The sequence below is a fragment of the Galendromus occidentalis genome, unplaced genomic scaffold, assembly GCF_000255335.2.
Source record: "Galendromus occidentalis unplaced genomic scaffold, Mocc_1.1 scf7180000077192, whole genome shotgun sequence".
NCBI lineage: Eukaryota > Metazoa > Arthropoda > Arachnida > Mesostigmata > Phytoseiidae > Galendromus > Galendromus occidentalis.
Window position 1 is genome coordinate 278,843 of NW_003805180.1, and position 25,600 is coordinate 304,442.

Consider the following 25,600-nt stretch of genomic DNA (forward strand, 5'->3'; position numbering starts at 1 on the left):
ATTCAATTACGGAGGATTTTATGTCAGAACTTTGGATATTTATTTTAGTGCGAATAACGGATATTTACAGATGTCCTTCGCCATGTAACTTGGATTATTTCATCATCTTTTGGCGATTCTAGCATGTTTGTCTTCCATCAGTATTCCCTTCCCTGTCAGCTCCCATTCTTTTTTCCAGGGTGGCTGAACTACTTTGCTCAACTTCTAAGATTTGTTTATTGCTGACATCTTCACGTATCACAAGATCGGTCGTGCCGAAAAAAACGGTCGGTCGTTGGCCAGCTTGAATTTGCAAGTCGGGAGAACCCAGTGTCTTCGATCGAAACCCGGCTTCTGGAATCAGCATTTCGACCGGTCGTTTGTTTTTTTCCTCAGAATTCCGGATAACCAATCCTCCTTCTACCCGAGTCTTTCCTGCCTCATGAGTTTTTCTGTTTGTTTCCGTTTTTCTACTGAACAGGGCTCTCGGTGATAGACTGCTGATCGGTCCCACCAATAGTAACTCGTTGTGACTCAGTTGCTGGCTCGAGAACATTCCTTTAATTGGCGACTCACCATTCTGACGGAGGATGTGTGAGAACGACTGGCGAGAGAGGTTCGCAATTTGCGTGAGCACTGCACAGGACCAGGAGGGAGAAGGAGACGACCCAGAGAAGACCCTATGGTCTCTCTGGCCGCGATGACGCATTTTTCGTCGTTTCGGACCACAGCTGCTCGAGTCGAAAACCCAGAACAACAGTACGTAAGCCACGGACTCTCCGAACCTCCGGAGTGACTTCTCTCCTCGTCTCTCCCTTGCCCGCAAGTACTGTGAGCGTAGCAAACTAACAACAAAACAAGAAATTCGACCGAAGACAGCGAAAAAAAAGTGAGCCCAAGAGCCAATTATTTTCGGATTTGCGTCCTGCTAGGCCGAAAAAAACTTCTTCGACTTTTTCAGGGACTTTCTCTTTACCCTTTCTCGGCCTCGTTCGACACCACCGTCCTCTTTTCTCTTGGTTTCTCGAGTCAACAAGAGACTTCCCTCCCACGGAATCGTTCTCCTCTCGCACTAAAAGTTTGACCAGAAAGGGTCCCGAAGCTACGAAAAAAACTTATTCGAACCGAAGAGGGCTGCCACACAAAAAAGAAAAACGCCTTTCCCGATGGAAAAGCCTCCCGAACCGAATAAGTTCCCTCGGACCGGAAAAACAGTCTTCTGAACCGTAGGTCGGACTTCGTCCCGAACGGTGATGGGAGAAGCTCGGCTTGCGCGTCCACCCTCAACTTCTGCACAATTCACAGACGACCTATTTACAGCTGGGAACGTTCGAAGCTTGTCACACCCAATGTACAAATTCATACGATACACACTCGAGGCACTACGAACAGTTGGACGTTGTTCCACTGCATTCATACAAAACTGTGTACAGCTCGTGCTAGATTTACAATGATTGTATGTTTAGTGCCGACTACGGGCCTATGAGACGGTATCTCTCCTATCAGACGGTTTCCACCTCCAGCTGACTGAGCCGTGTCAGCTTGCGCGACGAGTGGGCCATACTCCATCTCTGTGACGGCAGCCTCGTCGATCGTTCAATCCGGAATTCCTCTATTTAAAAACCGGCCGGGGTCTCCGAATTCTGCTTCTGTACACGGACATTGCATAAGACCTCAACAAACAACAGTGTGGGCGCTCCTACCGAAGCATGATGAGGACCAACGTTGAGAGTAAACACAGCAATTTCCTGACCCCTTGACTGGTGGCTGACGACGCCATCGCTGCTCGCGACGCCGTATCCAAATTATTGTCGCAGTCGTTCTGGTTCTGCAACACTTGCAGACGCATGTGTGCTTCGAGCTCGGGCTCGTGCGATCGCGGGCACTGGTCCTGATAGATTTTAAGCGTGTAATATTTGCTCTCCCGGGTGTAGGCGAAGCACACGGTGCCCTTGCCTTCCTCCTCCGCGATCATGTACGTCGAGTTCCCTCGACGGTAATGCCCATAGCAGACGAAATCTGCGAAGAAAAAAACGCGTTGGCATCGCACACCCAGAGACTCGTCCGTTACGATTTTGAAAAAATAATTAGAAGTAAAATTAAGAAATCGGGAAATGGATCGGAAACGAAACGGAATTTCGTTCGAGAAATCCAATCGCGCGCATGAGGAGAAGGTCGTTTTTCTTGAGGGAAAAAACTACTCACGATTATTGAACTTGTAAGAACCGCACGATGTGTAGAACACCATGGAGCTCTTATGGATGCATCCCAGCGTGGAAAAATGGCCGGTCCCACAATGGTCCAGAGGCATTTGAAGTTTGCCAACAACTTTGAAAGAGTTCCCATGCAGAACACACCTCCTCGGTGCAGCACCTGGAAGAAAAATGTCTCATCCGACTGCTTCTCTTATGGAGAAAGATATATGATTCGAGAAACTTCCGTGAACACTTCTTCTAGTTCCCGCATCCACTTCGCCCGAGCGCGGATGAACAACAGCTCAAAACAGCTGCGACTCCGGGCAACAAGGTCGACTTGGATACACTGGCGTACAAAGTGCCAGGATGGAACATTGAAACGTCAACGCAAGAGACGAACGTCGTTTTGTCGCAGCAGTTCCCAGCAGTTCCTACTCACGGTAGAGGGTGTCAAAAGTACGGCTGTCCTTGTCGTAGTAGGGCTGGTAACACGCCTCCTTGACGGTAATGGCAGGCGATCCAATCTGCAGCTCGACAACGTGCTCTGAACGGCGATGGAAAGTCATACAACGGAAGCTTGTTTCGCTGGAAAGAAAGTTTTTCTGTCGGTTTCTCCACTCGCTATACATAAGTATGCCTGTTCGACGATCCTACCCAACGTCGCGAAAGGTCGCAAGGTGCGATATTCGACCGAGAGGAGAGCTCTATTCTGAGGAGTGAGCTTCAGACTACATCACAGGATGCCGAATCATTCATTAACGTATACGATGCGTCACGTAGCGCGCAAATCCCTCAAGGTAGAGTCTGTTTTCTGTTTGTGGGTCGGCGTGCCCGTACGTCTATTCATTCGCTATCAGGTAGTTTGCCGTCTGCCCTTCGTTTCGCACATTCGAGAAAAGGAGGATACACTCTCAACGCGTGAGCACTACTGGCAACCGATAATCGTATGGGACTCACGTGCAACGAAACTCGCTTCGTGAACACCAGACAGCGGGATCAACACAGAGCGAGTGAGCGCGCCTGCCCGCCCGCCCGGCCGCCAGTCAGCCAGCAGGCGGGCGAGCATTATTCAGCCCGGTATAAATCATAGTGTTATACTGGTAGCAAAGCTACCGCAGAGTCCACTGACTGAGTCACTGGATGTCCTCATCACATTTGTCTTGATTCGTTCTGTGTGCTCGGGGAATTAAAGGGATAAGAAATGTTCCTCCGCCGAGGGAAGAGGCAGGGATAAAAATACGCAACTCCCCTGTTCTCCCCTCCAGGACAGCGGTCACGGTCCTGGTCGCCCTTCTGGATCTGCGACAAACCCGTCCTTCGACTCGATGACGATTTAGTCCCCGTCTGCCTTCCTCTCATCGCTCTTCCTTCTCGGAATGGCAATCCGAGTCTCAGATCCGTCGGAGACTCATCCAATCGTCTCTTCCCTAGATCTGGGGTCCGTCATCAGGAACTCACCATTTCTGTTGGTATTCGACGACGTAGCTGAACGTCCCGTTGATCTCGTCGGGGTTATGGCCGACCATCTGCTGGATGCAGACGGCCCTCGCGTCATAATCGCCATCTTCTTTGATCGTCAATTCTCTCAGTGTGCTATTGAATATGAAATTCGTTTTCGAATCTCCGGCTGAATTGTATTTGTTGATTTTCAGCCAAATCGGCCGTTTCTCCTTCTCCTTCTCGAGCATGTACAGGGGGAATGAGCACTGCGGAGGCGGACTGTCGACTGAAATCCGAGAAGAAATCCATTCAAATCTATGCACGTGTGAGAACGTAAATTGTAAGTCTTTTCAGGACAGCCTTGTCGACCGACTAATTCCTGGGATTGAGTTCGAGAAGCAAAAACGCGTTCGCGGGGCATCTATGGGGCTCTTGAACGTGAGCGCGAGAGCTCTCACCGGTGTGCAGTTTCATGACGCGAGAACCTTCCGTGGCGGAGTACACGCCGTAGCAGGTGGCGTCGGCGCTCTCTGCTATGTACGTCGTCTTAGCTTCTGGATCGTGTTGGTAGATCTGCACAAGAAGACGACAATGTTAGAACCAGCTGCTTCGGAAGCAACGGTGGCATCAGCTGCCGCTGCTACCACCGCTACCGGGGCTGTTTCTGACTGAGTGAGATTCCTTTGTAACTCTGTGTGGAAAGTTCCTCCCGCCAGGTCTATTATTAGGGAACAAACACGCTCGCTGGCAAACGAAAAACTATTCCAACTCTGTACCGGATGGGCGCGGCAACAGGGCCGCCACCGGTTGTCCGTCTAAGGCACGTAGGGAGTTCCGACGGAACTCAGGGAGGGTCTCGAACGGCGGGGAGAACTTTTTTATTCCCCGATGCAGCTTCGGTAACGACGTAGATTACGCCGGGTTATCTGAATCAGCTCACATCGGCTCATCCCTCGAACAGAGCACGAATTCCGATAGAAATCAGGGATCGCGCGAAAATGTCGACGGACGAGCTCGAAGAAGCTGACTCAGTTCCGGGGGACGAAACAGAAATTACGGATACTCACGTAACATCTGTAGTGGGACGCGTCGTTGTGGTTTCGAATGTGGGCGTTTTTCTTTATCATCTTGCCAATGAAGTACAAATGTTGTCCGTCGCGCCAGCCGGCTATACAAGTCAGCTCCTCGGCTGGAATGACAAACAAAATTTCCATTCCCGACCTCTTGGGTTCTCAACAGCCCACAGACCAATGATCGCATGCGGGTGAATGCGCCCAGGAACAGCAGATATTGCGGCTCTAACAGACTGATATGCATGTATGCCAGCATGGGTTTAGTGGAGCATCACAGTGCGAGAAAAAAAGTTAACTTACTGCTTGACTCCGTCCCTATGACGTCCGCACAGGCCTGGAAGCGGAACAGCAACTTCGTATTGTTCTGGTTGCATTGGTCTACCCTCGATGGCGGACTGACGCATTCGCCGTGGTTGCGGTTGTACGAAAAGCGGTAGCTCTGGTGTTGGAGCGGACAGCGTTCGGGAGTGGCGTTCACTGCAATAAAGGGATTTTTTTATTAATTATTTTTCAATGTTTCATTTTTCTTCATATTCGAGTCCTCAGATAATTGTTTCTCTCAGATTCCCTCTCGGAACTCAATCTGAATTCAGAGTTCGAACGGGGACTCGCGCGAGCGCTTCGCATCACGGACGGGGGAAGAGAGGCGGATCAAGTCGGAAACTATCGTTTGTTTTGAAATAATAAGCCGAGCTTCGCCCGGCGCTGTCAGTTTCGCTCGCTATCTACTCGGTGCGCCTCCGACCTTGTACTTCGAGTGAACGGCAATCGAGGAGCTTATTCGGCATAATGACCGCGTTGGTAACCATCAGACCGCAATCTTTGACCAGATCGCCCGAGCTCCACTCATTGCGGTTGGTTTACATCGGAGCTCCAACTCAATCCGAAAGCTTCCGAGCTATGAGAGAGGTGGCCAGGCAATCAGAACAGAGGTGGAAGAAGTAAAACAGGAAGCGGAATAGATGATTCGTTCTGATTGTTTGTTCCCCTCCTGGGTCATTTTCCATCGGGAACCATCGTAGAATATTGAATGAAAGAAAAGAACGAACGAGAAAAGAACATCTCCGATAACAAGACCGGTCACAAATAACATGACCGCATCGGTAGCGCAACGGGAACTTCTAGGCGACGACGTGCCAGCGAACTACATAGTCCAGCTACGACAACGCTCGAGCGAGCTTATTTCGCGCCTCGTAAAGAGCACCGTCGGAACTTTCGCAACGAGTGAGAGTCTCCACTCAGAAGAGAAAGATGCGAGGAAGGAAACAAGCGGGCCAACGAAAGGAAATACGAGCGGGAACAAACGTGGCTCAGCGTAATAAATCGTATCCGAAAAGCTTACCTCGAATCAGGAGAACCGTGGGCGAGTCGGACTCGATTTGGTACCGGACCTTATTCGGATCCAACTTGGAATCCTGGGGTTTGTCGAGGCACATTGCTGGAAGGGAAGAAGACTTTATTTCTACGCTCTCGTTTTGAGGTGCATGCAATGCGGCTGATGAGCGCAGACGGAGGTTTTCCGTTTAGAGGAAAAACCTCTTTCCGGATGTCTGCTCGACGAGCGAGTTCTCAAAGCCCATCGTTGGATATTTCTGGCGAGTTCACTTATTTCTCACTTATTCCCGTATCGAACGACCTTCGGAAAGTCGCGACTACTGGTATTTATTGAGCAAAGGGAATGTTGCTCTTCGCACAAATTCCTGCAGAGTACTCGAGAGAGTGTGTCTGAGCGCAAGCGAACCGATATTTTCCCGTCGTCGCAGGAATCCGGGCAGCCTTCTATGTTTTTCCGCGGCGAGTTTGTTTTCGCTCAAGAGAACATCAATAAAGCTGGTCGCGCTCAGCGCTGCTACAACTTGTACCAGAATTCACAAAGATAGACGATCCGCGTTTTTGTCCCGAGCTGACAGCCGCAGGGAAGCGACACTACTGCGATGACTTGTACGTCCGACGATTTTGAATTATTTGATATCCTTTTTGATTCCTTTAAGGAATCCTCCCGGCTTCGATTATTATCCATGTCAACTCACATTTTCGGTATTGTAGAACGTTCGGATGCTTCTCGTGAATCACGAAAGCGCGGTAACAGCGGTCTTTCCTGTGAAAACAAACACTCTGCCTGAGCGAAATTGTCCTCAGTTGCTCGAGCGATCGTTGATTATTTCCGCTCACCCAGTCCGTGAATGACTGGGTGCGAATCGAGGAACAAATTCTCGCCTTCCACAACTACTGCGAGTTACGATCATGCGCCGAGCACGATCGGGCCGATCGTGGACGATATCTTAATGCACGCGATGCTCCACTTGATGGCCAGAGCTGTGTTCGTACGAGACTTCTAATTCCTCTTATCGGGACGAGCATTCCCTCCCCAGATCTCTGCTCCTCTGTCGGGACCCCTCGGTTCCCCGTCAACGATGTTAATTCAGACGTGACGGGAATAACCCCGGGAAATAACACCCTGCGACAAAACTCGGGGGTCTTGAGGGTCTCCCGCATGATACAACGAGGATCACGGATGAACTAGGTACTCTGGTACACTGTACGACCGCGGTAACAGACCGCGTCGTCCAAACCTTCGGGAAGACCGTTCCGGTCGACGAATCGATCGACCGGCGAGTCTGAGACGCTGTTCAGGGAAGTCCGAATGATGAAGAACTTACGCATCCTCGATGACGAATGTGTGCTCCTTGTCTGAGTTGGCGGCTGAGTCGATGCATTTCCCGCTGGCCAAAAAGTTGCTTTTGTCCAGCCTCAGGGTGTGTTGAGTCGTGTCGTGCTGAACCCAATCCCCGCTCCACTCCGCAGGGATCTTGCATTCCGCTTGACGGGTTTCTGTAACCAAGCAGCCAACATTTAGGGGGAGAAAGAAACGAATAAGGGTACATACTGCTTTTTGCCGACCTAGTGACAGCAATCTGTTTACGTATTACGTATTGCAGCGAGCAGCCACTCTTCGCGTGAGTTGGTAAGCGACCGTTAGCGGTCTCATGTCGGGGGTCCGAACGACCTTCAGATCTCCTCGTTTCCTCATTCCGCTGAAAGGAATATGGTTCCCCCATTTGCCCCGCAGGGTCTCCCTATCCCGACCGTGGTAAGCTTGCCAAAGAGAAAAAAACAGCCCGACGCGATGGTCACTACGTCTTCCGAGACGGACATTAATTGGATAAGCCGAAAATCACGGTTGCCCTTGACTTGACTTGTATTCTTTCAGACTCCGTTGTTGTTCTCACTGTTGGCAAGATCTCCCAGCACCATTTTATTTCTCGCTGCTCTGCCCGTGGATTTTTTGTCTCTCACTCTCGACTTACCCCGTCCGCACTCTTGGCACACGCTGCTCGCAGGCCTGCCTCGCCGACAGTCTGCTTATCGGAACCATAAGTCTTCTGAGGACGACGTCGACGGCGACGGAGGGAGTCGACTGATGTTGAAGACGTCAATTTAAAGCGGCGCGCGCAAGCGTACACATTATATTGATAGCTCTAATCTGGCGCAGTACAACAATGAAGAAGCTGGCTCCCACAAAAAGCTTCAACTCCACTGACGGCGCTCGGCTCGTCCTACGGTGGGTGTTGCCTCCATGTCCTCAGTCATTTTTCTAATTGGATCCGTTTCTGAGCGAATTCGACTCATTCACGCTCCGTGACAGTACGAGGAAGGCAGAAACTTCTTCGAATCAATTTCTCTTCCGAATACCCTCGCATCCCACCGTACCTACATCGGAGTTCCGCGAGTCGACGCTCCCTCAGGGAGCACTTCTGGAGAAATGATCATTCGTTCCGATACTCCAAACGTGACTCTTTCTCGGAGCCCGAACCGCTGGCGAACAGGAACTAGGCGACAACATCTGGCGTGCCGTCTAATCTGTACTGTTCATTTTGGCTGTCGTCCTTGAGGACAATACTTTGCAGCTTGTGCGCTACTCCCCCTTCGCTTGCTCCATCTGCATAATAAAACATCTTCAGACAACGAAAGCAGCAACAATGCAGCTCTCTTTTCATCGTCCGAACCTACACCACCTGCAAATGGAAAGCGAGCAACAGCTGCGCCGGTCGGGAAAAAGCGCGATGCTCTACTCGGCAGACGCAAATTACGGACAGTTGCGCCCACCCAATGGCAGAAATATGACTTCGGGCTCGGAAGCCGAAGCGCTTCCGAGCTCGACCCCCCTTGCCACCGAAACTGCAGAGCGGTTCCGGTTCGCTTCTCACACCCGTAACTCAGCTCGGGAATTCGAAGAGCAGATCTGAGAGGAAAACAATCATTCCCAACATCTTGCCGTTCCACGAACGGACTCCGAGGATCTTTCGATGGGGAAAGCCTTCTCAGGAAGTTCCAGAAATCCGTTGGAGGACGTTCGGGCAAGCGAAGAATGTTTGCGACCGACCGGAAGGGTGACCGTGGGGCCAGCGGTACTGTATAGGGGAGGCCAGCCGGTCGTCGTCCTCTACCGAAATTGGGATAACAAGGCGAACAGATTCGCTGCAAGGGGGCTTATTAGGATATTCATGGGTACTCGCTGCCGCCGCCGTCGTCGATGTCGTGTAAGGACTACGGATCAGGCGACTTCGGCAAACACGCAATACTTTATGTGCCAACGAAAACAGGATGCTCACGAAGACAGACGAGGGCTCGTCGTCTCCTCGAGAATAGCCCCGAGAGATTATGGCCCGCCCTCATGTACCAGATATCCCGCACCGCTTCTCGGATCTTCCGCTGTTGCTGAGTCGACCGCGGTGCTTCCTCATCTGGGCACAAACTGAATTTGAGGTTTCGCCCAAACCGAACCCAACGAAAGTACCGGACACGAAGTTTTCCGCCGCAGCTCGAGGAATCCGACCGGGACGCGACGGGTATCAAAAGCGCAATCGAGGAATTCCCGTGCGGTCCCACATTGCGGTTGGAACGGGCGGGCGAGCTTTGGGAACAGTTGGATGGGGAGCAGGCTCCCAGTCAGGTATCAGTTGAATCGGTCTATCTGGTTGCAAGAACACGGTTCTTGAATGCGTGGTGGCTTTCGACTGCTGCTTGTGCTCTCCGCTCGCCAGTTGTCCGATATGTTCCGAGGAGTAGAGTGGCTGGTCCACCGGCGGCGGGATATCAAATGTGAGGGAGCCACAAGGAACTTTGGGGAGACGGCGGCACGGTCTGCCCGGTGCCACTCAGAAGATTGCCTGCTTTGTGAGAGGAGAGCAGAGAGGAGACGGACGGACGAACGAACGAACGGAGAACAAGATGAGGAGGCCAAGGAGATCAACTGGCTGCGGCTTGCCATGAAACAACATACAAGCCTTTCCCAAGATTCAATCCCGGAGTGGATTCCGCCGCTTTCATCAGCAAAGCTGCCCGGGCAAAATAACTTCATAGTATCTCCTCATCCCAGCAACAGATCGAAGCGCAGGGGATCCGGACGGAATTCCGGAAAATTTGCCGCTTCGCGAAAATATTCCGATTGTACGCAATCGTTATTGAGCCGTGAACGAACGCATCTTCGGACGGAGACCAGGCGGCTGTGTCAGGGACATTCGAACGCTTTGTGGAAGCGTTCACGAGCTTGTTGTTGAAATCGTTATTAGGATGAATGCGGTTGCCATCACAGTCGTCGCCATGTGGGGCGGCCAGACTCGGTTTGTTCCTCCTTCTAAGTTTGTTTGAGTCGTTTGTCCGCGTTTCTACTAATCCAATTGCGTGGCCTGTGCCCCCACGCGTACGACGCAGGCGGACAGCCCGTCCGGCTGGGTGGCTGGCTTGCTGGCTGGCTGGCTGGTCGGCCGGCGACCGAGTGAACAGTCAGCGAGACCACCGTAAGAGCAAGGATCACCGAGAGAGGGCGAGAGACAACCGCGAGCGGAGAGCTTACCGAGCAACCGGGCTTGAGCTCGTTCGTAATGCTGATTGCCTTCCTTCAAGTAGTGGCGGTAGTCGTGGTAATAGTAGTCGTCGTCGTCGTCGTTGTTGGTGCAGTCCCAGATGCCCAGACCCACGAGCTCGAAAGGAACAACCGAAGTCATTTTGAATCCGCACAGCCAAGCTGCTACGCTTGATGAGGCAAACTTCCTCGAAGCGTGCAGGTTGCTTCATCCTGATCGAGATCTTCCCGTTCCCATGGCATGCCCGCATTTCCCTCTTCCCTGCTCTTCCCCTCCCTCTGTCAGCCTGGGTCGGAGCCCAGAACGCGAGCGCGCTCCCCTGCCCTCTCGATTGTCCGGATGCCGATGGTTCTCAGAAAGTACGATCACGCATATTTGAAATTTTTCCCCGTCGTCTTTCGTCGAGTTATTCCTTCGGGTCGGGTATTTCTCTTAGTTCAAAGTTCTCTCGGACAATTTCTCTCTCTGGATATCGTTCCCGCTCAGCCGTTCCGGGGAAGGTTCCGGGAGAACACTCCCACAGGTATCGACACTTTTCGTCGAGTGAACTTTCCAGAAAGGTGGATTACGCTCCTTTTCTGAACCATCCGTTCAGGGTGCTCCGTCTGAGCCTTGCCTCAAGGTCAGGGTAATGGTAGTGACGGTCGGGACGAAATAGCTACCTACCGCGTCGGCTCTGGGAAAGCGTAATGCGGCTGGCAGTTCCACCGTCGCCGAGCGACGCGTCGCTTGGCTGATCGCGCAGATTTGACACACGTCCGTCTGAATCGATCATCATTATGTTACTGTATTTCGGAGTGCACCGATCATTGTGACGATGAGGAATATCGAAATCTGCATTTCATGCTTCGCGGCTTGGCATGAGAAATTTTGGAAATTCTGAAACACCAGATCCGCAAGAGATTCGTAAACGAGACATCCTCGCGATTCTATCCGATCAGCTCACCCACGAGCGAAACTTGCGAAATGCGGATGACCTAATGGAATTCTTCGGCGATTTTTAGATACAACGGAACTGCTGAGATCGATACTCGCTTTCGTGGCTCTGCGTTTGGAAAATGGTCATGCTGAGATCGCTAAAGACCGGACAGGGCAGAACCTGATTTTATTCACGACACTCCTCGACTGGATGTCCGATTCCAAGTGCGTCGAGGTGAATCACTGGCAATGCGAAGCCCCCCACAAAAGCTCTGCCAAGTCACTAGAACCCGCCCGGTCATCGAGACCACGGGCGGTGGTTAAGCGCCAAGAGACTAGCGGGTTTGTTGCGGCATCTGTATGCACCCGGCGGAGATCCCCGATTCTGTCCGAAACACCCGTGCCTCGAGTTGTCTGCTGGATACCACAAACTCTCATTTCGTCGACTCGTTGATCGAATATGAAACACCTCGACTGACACCGAGCACAAGAAGACGCTGACTAACCATTAACTGACTGAGTCACACGATCCTTCGAGCGTGTGCCGGCTAGCTGAGAGTCCTCAGTGGGCTTCCCGAGACTTGAGCCCGAGAGCTCGTCGAAAGAGATTCGTCTCGAGATTCGTGAAACGCTAGAACATCTTTTCCCCGCCGCTCTTTTTCCCAATCCCCCCCTATCTCGCGACATCATCATCATCCACTCCTGAGAACCGCTCTGGCCGGAAACTTTAGCGAATTCGCCAAGTTCCGCTCATCACGAGCGATGCAGAGCAACAAACAACGTGGCATGCATACGAGTCACATCTGGAGCATCAGCCGCGGCCGACAGCCATTACTTAAGGTAACTGAAGAGCATCCGAACGAAGAAGAGAAAGGCAGCTCGGCCCCGTAAGAGCGTGCCGCTCGGTGCGCGAAAGCACGCAAGCACGCGTGCCCGTTCGCCAGTCGGGGGGAGGGGGGAAACCGGGAAGATATCGAATGTTCTAGATGTATCTCAAGTTTCCTCTGATGCTTTCAACTAATTTCACGTCGGTCGTCACACTCCACAGAGCACCTGACTCGAGCAGACAAGTCCGGAGCAGAGCAGATTCGTCCCGAGGACCACCTGAGCAAGTCTGAGGGAATAAAAAAAAACAGAAACAGTGGACGAGGCTCGGGGCCGAGGCTTGCCAAACAAAAAAGGAAAATAATTTACTTTGGAAGAAACTTCTCCCCAACGAGAGCCGGTCGCTCCTGATGCGAGCTCGAACTCGGTGTACATCAACCGGAGCGCGGTCCGAGGGCCCAACGTGCGACATGACTGGTGGTCATTTGAAAGCGATATTTAATAGCTTTATCGTAGATGCCTTGTGATGGTTGATAAGGTCAATTTATTGCAGACGTGAGCGCCGTGAGGACACGTTAGCTCGGGGCGAGTTCGGCCCGTAAGCTCGCTCGTACGTTCACTTTCCGCTTTGCAGTGACCGTCCTCTCCCATAAAACTCGAACCCAGACGTCCCTTGCTGAGGTCTGCAGGTCTGAAAGTCGACAGGTCCACCAGCAATTACCCTCGAGTTAATATGCGGCAACCCGCTCTCTGTCAAGAGCATTTGCATCTATATTGGCCTCCATTTATATGTATGTGTATATCTATATATTTAATCACAAGCAGTGTGTTGCAGCATCATGTTTCGGGAAAATCGTTTGACGAAGTCCTAGGCTTCCGTACGGAATTGATCCGAAATTATGCCACTCGAAGATCCATGTATCCGCGGAAGAGCAGAAGCTTTCACGATCATCATCTGCGAGCTCGCTCTGTGCGCGACCGATACGGAATCGACTCGAAAGAGCTCCGGTATTGACCCAAGATGGAAGGAACTCATGAGACTGGAAACATCCCCCAAACAGGATCGGCGCTTCCTCGAGTCTTCTCTTCCAGTTGTTTGTTCTTGTCGTTCCAGTCGCTCGACGACTAGCTCAGAAAACCCAACAGACGACAAGAGTATGTCCCTCCGAGTTTCCGTTCCCTCGGCTCTTAGTTCGTTCCCCGATCCCTTCTGTTCCAGAGGCTCAGTTTCGCTGCGGGCATCACTTCGGGACCGCGGCGGAACATGGTCTGCAGTTTTCCCTCCCAGGACGCTGAGCTGTCAGAAAATACTCCGGAACGACATCCGCTGGGTATGCGTTCAAAGTTGTGAATCAGACATCCTCTGAACGCTTCCGGAGCTCCTAAGGAGGCAATTTCAAGATTTGAGAGGCCCGAGTCCTCGAACGCCCATAATGTCCCGGCTCTTTGCTCTTTGCTAGGATTCCGCTCCTCCTCGACGGGCGCATCTGCTCGAATCCTCGAGAGCTAAATACTTTCTTTCCATTCATTACGTTTTCGGTCTCGTGAGGGGCCTGGGCCGAGTCGACGGACGGTGTAGCTGGCCCCGCGTTCTGTAACCTTGGCTCGCGTAGGTCACCATGAAAAAGATAAATCGCCGGTCCGAAAACTCCTCGACTAAACGGAACGATTACTTTCGCTTCTACGCATTGTACGCTGAGAATTAATAACGCCAGATGTTTGCTCGTTGGAGGGCATCCACGACTCATATACTACGACGACGATGGAAACAAATGGACTAGGTCTCTCGACGGGAGGAGAGAAAGAGGAAAATCCTCTCGGCACAGCACGATTCAAGTCTCCGGGACGGAAGCAGCGATGTCAACGAGCAAAAAAAAAGCGGCGGCACTGGCAACAACCACGAAAACGGTAACGGTAGCGAAGCCAGAAACGGGGCGGCAATGTCTGTTTTTCGCTCGACCCGCGAGTTCGATCACGCTCATCTTCCGCGGGAAGTCAATCGAAGCAGTTCGGTTCGCTCTGCGACCGCCCGCGGATGAACGAGTACGACCACGAGGACGTCTCGATTAGTGCAGCGATTCGTTCCGAACCACGAGTTGATGAGAAGCTTCCTCGATGACCAGAACAGGAGGCCCTCCAGAGAGCGAGCTCGTTCCCCTTGTCAGGCTCATCTTAGAGTATGCAGCCGACGTCAGGGCGATTTCCTCGTTTCGTCACCGCTTTAAACGCTCAATTATCAATGATCTCTAAATTACCCTCCAAGCCATACACAGCAGCAGGGATACCACTTCTATGCACAATGGAATCGTCTGGCAGAAAGTCAGCAGCTCGCGATATTCGCTCGCCGCGGAAACTCCGGCCGCCAAGAATTCATGGCAAGGAGGAATGCGAGTCCCTTGAGGGTGCTCCGCGAGTGAGTAGGTCTTCATAATATTCTCCAGAACCGCAGCGGTCCGGGGCTCCTCGTAGCCCTCGGAAGCCTCTCAGCAGACGCTACACCTTGTCGAGAAGTAGCTCTCCCAACATGAGGTTATTAGAGCCCGATTAGCAAGAGGAGCATTCGATCAAGACCGTCTCCGCGGACCACTCCGTCTTGGTCTCGACGTCATGACGGAGGACCAACTGTTGTAACAAGTGTACGCTCGCGACCCTAACCAACTCTTTGATGCTCGTCGTACGATGGAGAGAGAGGGAAGACGAGAGAACCAAAACACCGCGCGGCTTTGTGAGCGGACGGGCGATCCCTGATGGAGCATCTTGAGAAGAATTCGTGAAATTACCCCCGCATCCAGCGTCCAACAACAAGAGCGGCGTCAGACGCGAGCCCACGAGCAGACCGTAGTTTTGAGGGCGCAAATTGCATTTCCTCCGTCTTTACTTCTCTGCTCGCGCCAGAACTTCAACCGCAACAGACCAAGGTTCTGATGGTGATGATTACGTCAGTGTCGGCACCCGGCGTGATCATCAAGACGCTTATTACCATGAGCATCGTCATCATCATCGAAGACAGAGCATGCCGTGCTCTGGAATCCGAATAATAATATTTTCGAGGGTTCCCCGTTCGCACGAGAATTTCCGCGAAACTCCGCGCTCTTATTTCTTGTATTCGTTGACTTGTAGCGACGGTCACGGAAGATCGAGGGAATCTCCGGAGCAGCTCGTCTACGGCATCGTTGGCATCCAGGCAATACTTCCGCCCAGCTGATCTGCGCAACGAAGAAGCCGAACGGGGAATACCGGCCTACAGCTCCGCGAGCTCTCCGCGTTCATTGCAAATACGGGCAACTAGTGAGCGTAATGCAGAAACAGTTTCACGCATCACTAGCTCTCGGCTAACCCAATAAGCCGGCCGGGCGAGTGAGCGACCGGCCAGCCAGCCAGCCAGCCAGCCAGCCAGCCAGCCAGCCAGCCAGCCAGCCCGCCCGCCCGCCCGCCTTCCAGGGTATTCTCAGTGGCGGAGGCCAGCGGAGGCGATTCCCGGAAACACAGAGCAACTGAAGCTCGATATTTACACCTGAACACGGGCATTGATCACAAAGTATTCGTGAACCGCAGAAACTCCGTGCTGCTGTGTCTGGAGTTTTCGTTACGCACTGCTCTCAGTCGATGGAGGAGTAAGCGGGGCGGAGGGTTCCTCACAGTTCGTCAAGAGAAAATAATTCCCAGCGTTTGCCCGGAGAAATCACTTTTGCGAAGGCCAAGGTAATCCCCGGCGGGATTTGTACGAACGGCGTAAATCCGATGGATTCGCTGATTACACCAACGACTCGAAGACCGGTTTAAGGGATGACAGATCAATCGGATATTCAAGGTCGTTAGTTCCATCGGGATATGAGCTGGTCGAAAAAAAAAACAGGAGGATAGAAATTTCTCGAGTAACTACCAGAGCGGATGGCAATCACAAATCACCGCAAGTTGTATCAGTTCTCTAATCGATGGCCTTCCAGACCTCTCGGAAAGTTCGGTCCTAGTTTCGAGTTCACTTGTTCCCTCCCGGTACATACTTCGTTCTTTGATTCTCGGTCTCCGACGCTGAGCGAGAGCGAACTCTTGGCGGGAATCCAAGGATCCCTCCACTAACGCTCGACACTAACTCGCACAGTTCGTATTCTTCTTGATTCTTCTGAACAAACTTTCCCGCTGTCAGTCTCCGCCGTTCCGTCTCTCGCTTTCAAGATTCAGAACACGTCCCCATTCGTTGAGATTCCTCGACAACCGTGAGATAGAGGACTCATGTCTTCTTCGTCTCCGGGAGAAACCAGGAGAATTTACGAAGAAAGAGAAAATGACGAATAAAGCCGGGAAGGACAGATAGAGGAACTCGCTCGAACGGGGACATTTAGACCGGAGGGTAGAAAAAGAGTCCGAGAACGGAATGGAGAAAATAAAGACAATGAACCTGGGCAGAGGGGGCGACGACGCTCACGGAATCGTCGTTTCCGTGCGCGTCGTTAAAAGACGATTTATCACTGATTAAGGAGGAGCTGTTTCGAGGAATGATCATTGTTTTCTTCTATCTTCCGGGAATCTATGAGCACCAAACCCTCATCACAAGAAATAAAGTCCTCGTAACCCAATCGTCTCGATTCCCGCGCTCTCGTCGAACATGACCACGTTCGATCCATCGACGTCGCCGTCACGTCGAAAACAATCCCTGGGTACCTACATGCATTTCCATTCGATAGTTTTCGGTAGTCCTCGATGGTTTTCCACGACGATCGTAGGTGTTCTTGAGCTTGTTTCTCATCCCGTCTTTTAGATCGCGTGGGCTCGTCTTCCTTTCATGGGCGATTCTCATCGCTTACGTCTGATGTAACTCTATCATCGACACTTCGGGATTTTCCGTCGGCAACGAGACTGTCGTTGAAGAGAACAGCCAGATAACCGAACGACCGCCCAGGTGGGCCGATGGGTGGGCGAGTAGGCAGGTAGGTAGATCGACGCCAAGGGCTTCGATATATTATTTACACGGTGTACGTCCATTGTCAATCTGAGCCGGCCCGTCGGCTGTCCGTCCGTCTGACTGAACATCCGAACGACCGACCGATCGGCTGCTTACGGAGTATGTACTACTAGCTGGATGGCAGGCAGGGCGGTCCGGGATCTCGTTGCCTGATCCTGTACGGTCGTCCCTGCTGGCGCTGCAGGACGCTCCAGTGAACACGATCGCTTTGCCACCACCTATTGCTATTCAATGAGTGAGCTCCAACGTTGCAAACTTTCACTAAAGCTCACAGCGATAATAAGCAACAGGACAAAAACTGACGTTCAATGAGACCGCGATTGTCGTGGTTCTCACGCCCCCCCCCCCACATGACATTTCCTGATGGATCCTGCCGGACTGCCTTGATGCCCCGGAGCCCGGAGCATTTTGTCCGTGGGGGAAATTTCCGCGAATCGGTATCCGCGGGTGAACGTCCGCGCAGGCGATTTAATTCCTGGGGCTTGTGACGCCGGCTGTAAGCATGGATTCGGATGCGCGGAATCCGAGCGCTCATTGTCTTATCGGATTCCGATTCTAATCTGCCGATAGATGGTGTTGGGATAAGCGACGAGTGTCATGGAATCGCTCCGGCTATCGTAACCTTTAATACCTTAATCCCGCTGGGAGTGAGCATCGGGATATTTAAACCGATCACGGTCTCGCATTTCCCGCAGTTCCTGGTTTTCGAGTGGATCTAACGAAAGTAAGTGAGATATTCTACCGCGTGATTTTGCCTAAATCCGTCGCAATAAAAGATCAGAGGCAATATCGGGAGTGAGCCGATCGAGCGAATTCCGTACGCACACACAGCGTGCGGGTTCCTCGCGAAATCAGCGGTCGATCCGTAGACATCTACGCGAGATGCGCCCTCGGTCTGCGGCACTCAGGCAGTAATTCCTCGGGAACAGCTTTTGTTTGAACAGCGATTCCCTCTGAGGCAAACAGGCATGCATTTATGTATGCATGAGAGCCACCGAGCGCAGCCAATAACGTGGTGGCCTAAGGCCCTGACATTGCTCTTTCATCCATTCATTGGTCTCTTGCTCGTTCGCTTCGCCCGTGTCGACTCGCGGTTCGTCCCTATGGGGAACGAGCAGCTCGGCAACAGGCGAGCTCCATGGCTTCGACCGGGTGCAGTGACAGAAACTTTTTATATGACATCTTTTTTTTTCGTCTGTCCCGCAGCACAACGAGTTCATCATGAGAGCTCTCCTGAGCGCCACGTTGGCAGTGCTTCTAATAGCGGGTGAGTCTAGAGCACAAAGATCATGTCTCTGTGTCGTTGACGCACGTCTCTTGTTGCTGAACTAACCACATTCTTCTCTTCTCGGTTTCTGTCCGATCTTCTTGTAGCCGTCACCGCTCAATCTAGCGAGCAGTAAGTAAGAACGAGCTGGCTTGTTGGCTCTTGTTTTTTCTCCGGCGACAGTGGCTCGTTCCTTTATTTATTTTCCGCCCTATCGAAGAGAGACCAGTGGAGATCTCGTTCAGCTCAGAGGTCGTCGTCATAACCAATAGTCACAATGGCATTGCTTTCAAGATCCCGACCGGTCCGATCCAGAGATCGAAGAGTTGTCAGATTCGATGAATGACGTTTCTTTTCGTCTCTCTCTCCGTATTCCAGAAGCCACGAGGATGTTCCGGTCACGGACATTATCGAGAAGATCAGCCATGTCGTCTCGAGCCTCGGAGGCTTCGAAGGAACCATCAACAAACTCGGCTACATCACGAAGCTCGTCGAGAAAGCCTACAACGACAACGGTATCGGTGGCTGGATGGCTCGTAACCTCATCAAGATCGAGCTGAATCAACTCAAGGAAAAGGCTCTCCACACCGAGAAGGATATGATCAACGGTCTGCTCGACCACCTCGAGACCAAGATCGGACTCCGGGCCTACAGCGCCTATAGCACCGAAGTCGCCGAGAGCTACGTTTTGAACGAAGCCGTGAAGAACGTTATCGCCATCATCCGCGAGAACATCGAGCAGATCAATACCGAGATCGCTAAAGCTCAGTTGGAGCACGACGAGGCCGCCGGAGAGATGCGTAAAGACGCGATGAGCAACATCATCGGACGTCTGAACAACCTTCGCGAAAAACTCGGCGGACTCACCCAGAAGCTCTTCGACAGACTCACCGGCCGGAACAAGAGCCCAGAACTCTATGGCGCTGATGCCGGACTCCGATACGTTGCCCTCCACGGAAGTGACTCATCGTACATCATCAGCGAGATGGTCAAGGTCGCTGCCGAACAGCTTCGCGCGCGCGTCTTCAAGTTGGTTGAGAAGATGGGTGAGGCCAAGCGTGAAGTGCAGAAAGCTTTCGGTCAGAACAAGAAAATCGTTCAGGAACACCTACGAGAGCTCCAAGAGCGACTCGGACAGTCCCTCGCTGAGCTGAAGGACGCTCTTCTGGGCAGGAAAATCGTGGAAGAAATCGAGGAGGACATCAAGGACCAGGATAAGGTCGAGGTCGAGGCGAAACTCCTGACCTCCCAGAACTACGTGATAAAGTCGACCATCAAGAATCTTGTGGAGAAACTCCGCGTCAAAATCCTCCAGGTCATTGAAGAATTGAGCAAAGCCAAGCGCGCGGCCGAACAAGCGGCGGGAGAGGCGAAAGACTTCGCTCGAGTCCACCAGGAAAAGCTGAGGGAGCAGTTGAAGAAGCTGACGCAAGACGCCATCGACGCCATTCGCGGTGAGAGAAGCCCCGAAGAGATCGAAAGAGACATGGAGTAGCCTCTGTCAGATGTCGTCGCCGTTGAAATCACGTGACTGGACCTCCAGGTTTCGAAATCTCAAAAGCTTGTAATAAAGGTATTCAGCTGCGCTGCAGCACGTGATGGAAAAAAATTCGATCGTGGAATTTTTTGAGATCCTCCGAGTTCTCTTCGCTTCCTCGACCCCGTGACGTCCCGCACGACCGAGTTCCGGGGTAGCAGCATTCTTTCCGAAACAGGCTCGGCGGCTCAAAAATCTACCTACTCGAGACGTCGAGCAAACATCTAGGGCTTTGAATTCGTTTCCATGCACTGTGTGCTCAGTAAGCGGTTACGCGAGACGCTCGATTCCCAGACGAGTCTGAAGACGCCGTCGGCCGCCCTCGGAAATTGTGAGCGCGACTCGTTCCGAAAATACACTGATCGGTAGACAGAGAGATTCCAAACAGCGGAATGGAGAAAAGCCGGGGAGCTCGCATCACAGTCAAATCAATCAGCGGAGGCCTGATTTGAGAAACGAACAATCAGAGCCTCCCCCCTCCCTCCATACGCTACGCCGCGAGATGCCAATAATGGCACATTCCGCAATCCTGTGGCTTTGTCCATCAGGTTTCTGGCTGCGATAGCATGACGCCAAGCGCGCGTCAAGAACATCGAATCTCGCGACAGCCCGGCATTGCGCGAGACGCCGAGACAACAGGGAGGTTTGTGTTGACAAAAAAGACTCCCGGAGCTGGTAACGGATTCGATAAATAGGACAAGCCGTGCCGTCGAGCGGGCACGGAGCAAACGAAAAGAAAACTAACGAGAGGAAGAACAAGCAAGCACTAAAGTGCAGACAGTCGCCAGGCCGACCGGACGGGCGGGCGAGCCTGCAGACTGCAGCACAAAAAACAATTACCCGCAATCAGCTTCAGAAAACGTCATTCCCGTTCTTCCGCCGCCACCCGCTCGCTCTCACCCGCAACCGAAAACATCAGGCCCTCAACACCCGATGCACGAAACGACAAAGCCGGCAAAGCAAGAAACAGTCCGAGTGACATCGGGATGCGAGCACCTTAAAATAATGACATTTGATGAAAGCTCACAGGAGGATTCAAGCCAGCGACCGAAATACCCAGCCGAGGCTCGTGGCTACCGACGATAATGGGTGCCGTTGTTCGTGCCACGACTCTACTCAGAGGTGGGCACATGTCGTCGAGCCTTCGTGATTCCGATGTCGTGTCCGCATGATGCGCTTTCCCGTTCATCTTTTCTTCTATATTGATGGAAGGGGGAAAAAACTCGTCACGCTCGACTACTGTGACGGATTGTCCACAATGAGCTCGAAAGGAGAAGAAAGCAATCTTTGTTTCTTTCTTGGAGAATCTCAACGAGTCAGGCGCATAGTCGAGTTCCTCTTTTCTGCTCTACGAACGGAAGTATTTTCAGCAGATGGCCCAACGTCTTCGTACAGAACAGACAGACTCTGACAGAATCGAACAGCCCACAACAGAAGCCAACACAATCCGACAAGCTTCGATTCGCAATCCGAAGGATCTCCACATATCTCTCGGGAGACAGATCAGTGGAAGATTCCTTTTTTCCTTTCTCCATCCGCCCACGGAACGCTTCTAAGCCTCCAGTTCTTCCATTGACCCGACCGCAGCGAAGGCAGAGGAACCCGGAGCGGAGAACCGCAATGCAATCGAATGCTCGGTCCTGGCTTTAGCCTGACTGACTGGGGAACACCTCAAGGCTTCAGGGTATTTACCCGACTGTATTCGCCGTCGTTGAGGACTGCGGTCCCATAGAGAGAGAGAGGAGGACATATAGAGAGACAAAGGGAGAGAGAGCGAGACACAAAAAATGAAACCCAGATAAAAACATCCCGGATGACCCTCACAAAATCCTGCGTGGGATAAACGCCTCGCTCGACGTCAAGCTCAATCTTGAGCGTACTTCACCTCCTCGGTTGCTTGCTCGGAACAAGAACCTTACATGCTGATACAGGGAAATTTTCACACACTTATATGTGTACTAAGTCTCCTGAAAGAGGTTCGCTGACAAACTCGTTCCCCTGGGTACTCCAATAAACATCACCGAACGACACGAGCAGCGCTGCGGTTGAGGGGTGGAAGAAGTGCTCCCGCTTGGACTTCCTGCTTTGACAGTTGGTCAGTCTCGCCTGCTGCCGGCCGCTCTCCGACATTCTCCTCCTCTCGGCCAGCCGGTTGCTCCTCCGAGAAACTGCTGATCTAAAAGCAGACGAGAGTGCTCAGGGGATTGACTGGCATGCTTGCTGCTGCTGCTGCTGCACTGGTTAACTCGTTGTCAATGGGTCATCCGTCATGAACGAAAGTGAAAGCCGACAAGAGCGGGCAACGGCGGCAAGTCATCCGGGGGAACTCGCTAGTTTACCTCTGGGCTCTTTCTTCTTCTTCTTCTCGCGTCCCCCCGCGCATTTCCGCACCTCTGGCATGAGAAAAAAATATGTACGTTTCGCCGAAAACTGATTTTTTCCATCGCTCCCCCGTCGCGTCGTTTCCTCGATTGCGTTCCCCTTGCGGTTGTTGTGGCTCGTGATACGGTCCACTGGGAAGTAAGACCAAATCAGTGGTAACGAGAGGTCAATTCGATTTGTGGTTTCTGCAATATCGAGCTCGGAAATTGTGTTTCAACTTCCGGCCTCGCGACCCAATACCAGCGGCAGACCCGACTCCTGTGTAGCACACGGCTTCTCGCTCCATCGTTGCTCGCCGCTGCCGACCCGGCTTATATATGTTGTACATATATCCTCTAAACCCATCAGAAGACCCATAGCGCGAAGTCGGTGGGCACCTTCCACAACCCACAGGGTGCAGTAACCTCCTTCGAAATACCTCGTACGACCCACACACACAAACATCTCTCCTGACCTCTATTTTCGATTCGCTTCTTCTGGGCACCCCAAAGAGAGAAGTGAGCAAGAAAAAATCCCCGAACACTTATCTCCACCGAGCATTTTTTGGAGGTCTGTGTACACTACTCTCGTCCACTGGTGTCAAAACTTCTTCCGCTAAATTTGCCGCTGTATGGAGCGCCTGCTCAGTGGATTGATGCTGATTCAGAAAATCTCGGGGAGAATCAGAGCTCAATTGAAGGAAGTCGGCGATCGGAAACGCTCAGGAGGGATGGCACGCTCGATTGGAACGAGGGAATATGTTTGAAGAGACCGAATGTGAAAATACATCAAATGGAGGACCGCGATTCGGCCAGTGCAGGGGACAGATCCACAAAGAGGAGAAAACGCAATAAAATGATTAAGCTGCGAGAGGGAATGCCGCGATAAAACCTCAGATTGTCCCTGACCCGACGGTCGTGTCGCCTTGTCTCGAATGTGTCCACGAACAGCTTGAGCACTTGACTCCTCTTCTATGGTCGTCGAGCCCGAAGCTCTCGTTGTCGAATGTCGGCAGAGGCGCGGGAGTGGCTTGATGGTTCAATGTCTAATCCGCGGTCAGCTTGCTGCCCTGCGGGTTCGACCTTTCTCCGGATCCCACCACTTTGATGTCGCAAGCGCAGTATAGTTTCTTTTTCAACTCTCGAACCGAATCCGCCTCATACGAACCCAGCAGGTCACAGCGAGTAGCATTTTACTGTTGAGGAGTGGGAACTTCCAAGCGCTCGGAGACCGCAATCGCTGATTTTATGATGCGCGAAGAACCGTTTCATTATCGTTTGATTCCCAGGCTGGACAATGGTACGATTGTCCGCTGGAATGACGATACGGGCACCACATGAAACGGGGAACCTTGTGGGCGTCATCATTATCCCGGCGAATGGGATCTCATTTTTTGCACCGGAACAACGAGAGCTCTCTCTGTTTTTTGCCTAGCCCATCGGAACAATTTTCGGATTAGCATATTTCTGAATGCACGCTCCCAATTACAGGGTTCCGTCGTCCACTGCCACCTCAATCGCTCCCTTCTTCGAATGGCTGGGAGCGTACGAATCGAGGCCTTCCGTCGGACGAACCGCCGGGGATTCTTCAATCGAGACCAGCCTGAGAGAGAATAACTTTTCCTAATCGTCGCCACTCCGGATCTCTCTAGAAATCGGCTCAACTCTATCTCCCATTCCCATCTCGCTTTGAATAGCAATTTCATTCAGGTGTGAATGGAGTCACTGCCATCGTTAGGATTCTCATTACAATCAGGAGTCTCATAGGGAGCTGTTCGAGATTATTTCCGACGGGGAGCATCGAATACTAAACTCATTTCATCCCCGACCGGGACGCTCAACTCCTCTGAAATTTCGTCCGCTGGTCCGACCCCCCCGGTCCCTCCGCTCCAATCCCCGACCTCCCCACCGCCGATGATGTTCAATCCCCTAAAAATGTGATGAGTATTCTCCATTCGGCTGGTAACTACCTTTCGTGATCTGCGCGTGAGTGACTCACTCTCCCACTCTACCGACTGGCTGGTCTGCTCGGTGTCCAGAGCGGCTGGGAACTTTTGAATCGTGTTACCCAGCCTCCGCCATCGTCCTGGCAATGATCAGCGCGCTCGGGAGGCGCATGGAATAGCTGAGTTATTATTGGCATTCGTTCTTCAAAAAAAAATGCAGCGTATCTTCTCTTCGAGGTTCGAGCTGCAGAGACGCGCCTTTTTCCCCAAGTGTCGGAGGCCCTAGTTTTTCCGAGGCCTTCTTCGGGAGACATTGCGGATAGGAACCGAAAACTGGGCCAACTGCGTCCGTGGCGCAAACTGCTGATTGCCTCTCAAGGAATGCTTCCTTGAACGCTTCGCGCGAAAATCTCACGAACTCACCCCACAACCCGAGCGGATGAGAGAAAAAGCAAGCATGAAATAGCCGTGTCAGTTTCATTGCAGCTTCAATTCTGATTGAGTGTGCATCATCATGACGGCGCTTGTCAAATAGATCTCGCTCGCTGTCTCTCTCAATGCGCGAACGGTGTTTCTTGTGACAGCTACATTTTTGTGACTGCGAATCCAATGAGACCCGATGCGCGAATAGCCCGTCCTGATCGCATGCTTCGCGTGCGAGGTGCCGCTCCTCTCCCTGTGGATGGACAGACAGGCGGACAGATGGACCGACCGACCGACCGACAGAGGGACTCGTATGAAGAGCATATCGTTGGGTGAGGACCAGAGAAGGAGTGGGTCTGAGGCCACCCGTATTCGCAACCAACTCACATTCGAGTCGAGGGAAGAACCGAGATTCGATAGGCGTGGTGTTAGTGGATGATGCTCCATTCTCATTTTCTCCCGCCGCATTTCCACTCGTTCAGAGGCAGCCGAGCGGGCGGGCGGCCAGCCGCTCGGTCTGTTTCTGTTTCAAGTGACAACCTATGAAGCGAGGGAGCGAGCGAGACACCGGCGGGTAGGTCGGCGGACAGCAACCACCGACCAAGCAGCCAACCCGAGCTCAAGTTCCTGATGTGAGACTGGCGTAGTACCTACTCTCGGTCCGGATGGCCCCTAGATTCAAGTTGCTACTGCTGCAACTGAGAGCTGGGCGGTTCAATTTTTCTGCCACTCGCTCACTCGAACATTTTCGCATTCTCATGCGGACTCCTATCGGTCTCGGAGAGCGGGTGTCGGTGAAAGAGATCC

General features: G+C 52.3%; 2 protein-coding genes across 3 annotated transcripts in view; one reads left to right on the forward strand and one right to left on the reverse strand.

The window, feature by feature from the left end:
- Nucleotides 1-852: 852 nt before the first annotated feature.
- The window catches only part of LOC100899747 (uncharacterized), a 47,480-nt gene continuing 22,732 nt past the window's right edge, over nt 853-25,600 (reverse strand). The window contains exons 2-11 of the mRNA XM_029111018.1: nt 7,348-7,519; nt 6,718-6,785; nt 6,030-6,125; nt 4,988-5,164; nt 4,682-4,803; nt 4,073-4,187; nt 3,633-3,900; nt 2,614-2,759; nt 2,185-2,352; nt 853-1,998 (exon numbers count right to left, since the gene is read on the reverse strand). Coding sequence (XP_028966851.1) covers nt 1,679-1,998; nt 2,185-2,352; nt 2,614-2,759; nt 3,633-3,900; nt 4,073-4,187; nt 4,682-4,803; nt 4,988-5,164; nt 6,030-6,125; nt 6,718-6,785; nt 7,348-7,519 — 1,652 coding nt within the window. The 3' untranslated portion in view covers nt 853-1,678. The remainder of the gene's footprint in view (nt 1,999-2,184; nt 2,353-2,613; nt 2,760-3,632; nt 3,901-4,072; nt 4,188-4,681; nt 4,804-4,987; nt 5,165-6,029; nt 6,126-6,717; nt 6,786-7,347; nt 7,520-25,600) is intronic.
- On the forward strand, nt 17,952-20,136 carry LOC100897439 (uncharacterized). Of its 2 annotated transcripts, none has more exons than XM_029111019.1 (4): nt 17,952-17,988; nt 18,467-18,527; nt 18,635-18,659; nt 18,906-20,136. In XM_029111019.1, exons 2-4 carry the CDS (start codon nt 18,482-18,484, stop codon nt 20,020-20,022), a joined length of 1,188 nt encoding a protein of 395 aa, XP_028966852.1. In that variant the 5' UTR covers nt 17,952-17,988; nt 18,467-18,481; the 3' UTR covers nt 20,023-20,136. The 2 variants fall into 2 exon arrangements, with proteins under 2 accessions (XP_028966852.1, XP_028966853.1); XM_029111020.1 differs by having other exon boundaries at nt 17,954-17,988; nt 18,635-18,663.

Excerpts from the sequence above, each read along its gene's own strand:
- LOC100897439 (XM_029111019.1), top strand. The coding sequence starts at position 18,482 with ATGAGAGCTCTCCTGAGCGCCACGTTGGCAGTGCTTCTAATAGCGG. Across the intron at positions 18,528-18,634 it reads GGCAGTGCTTCTAATAGCGG|CCGTCACCGCTCAATCTAGC; the intron begins GTGAGTCTAGAG and ends ATCTTCTTGTAG. Across the intron at positions 18,660-18,905 it reads ACCGCTCAATCTAGCGAGCA|AAGCCACGAGGATGTTCCGG; the intron begins GTAAGTAAGAAC and ends TCCGTATTCCAG.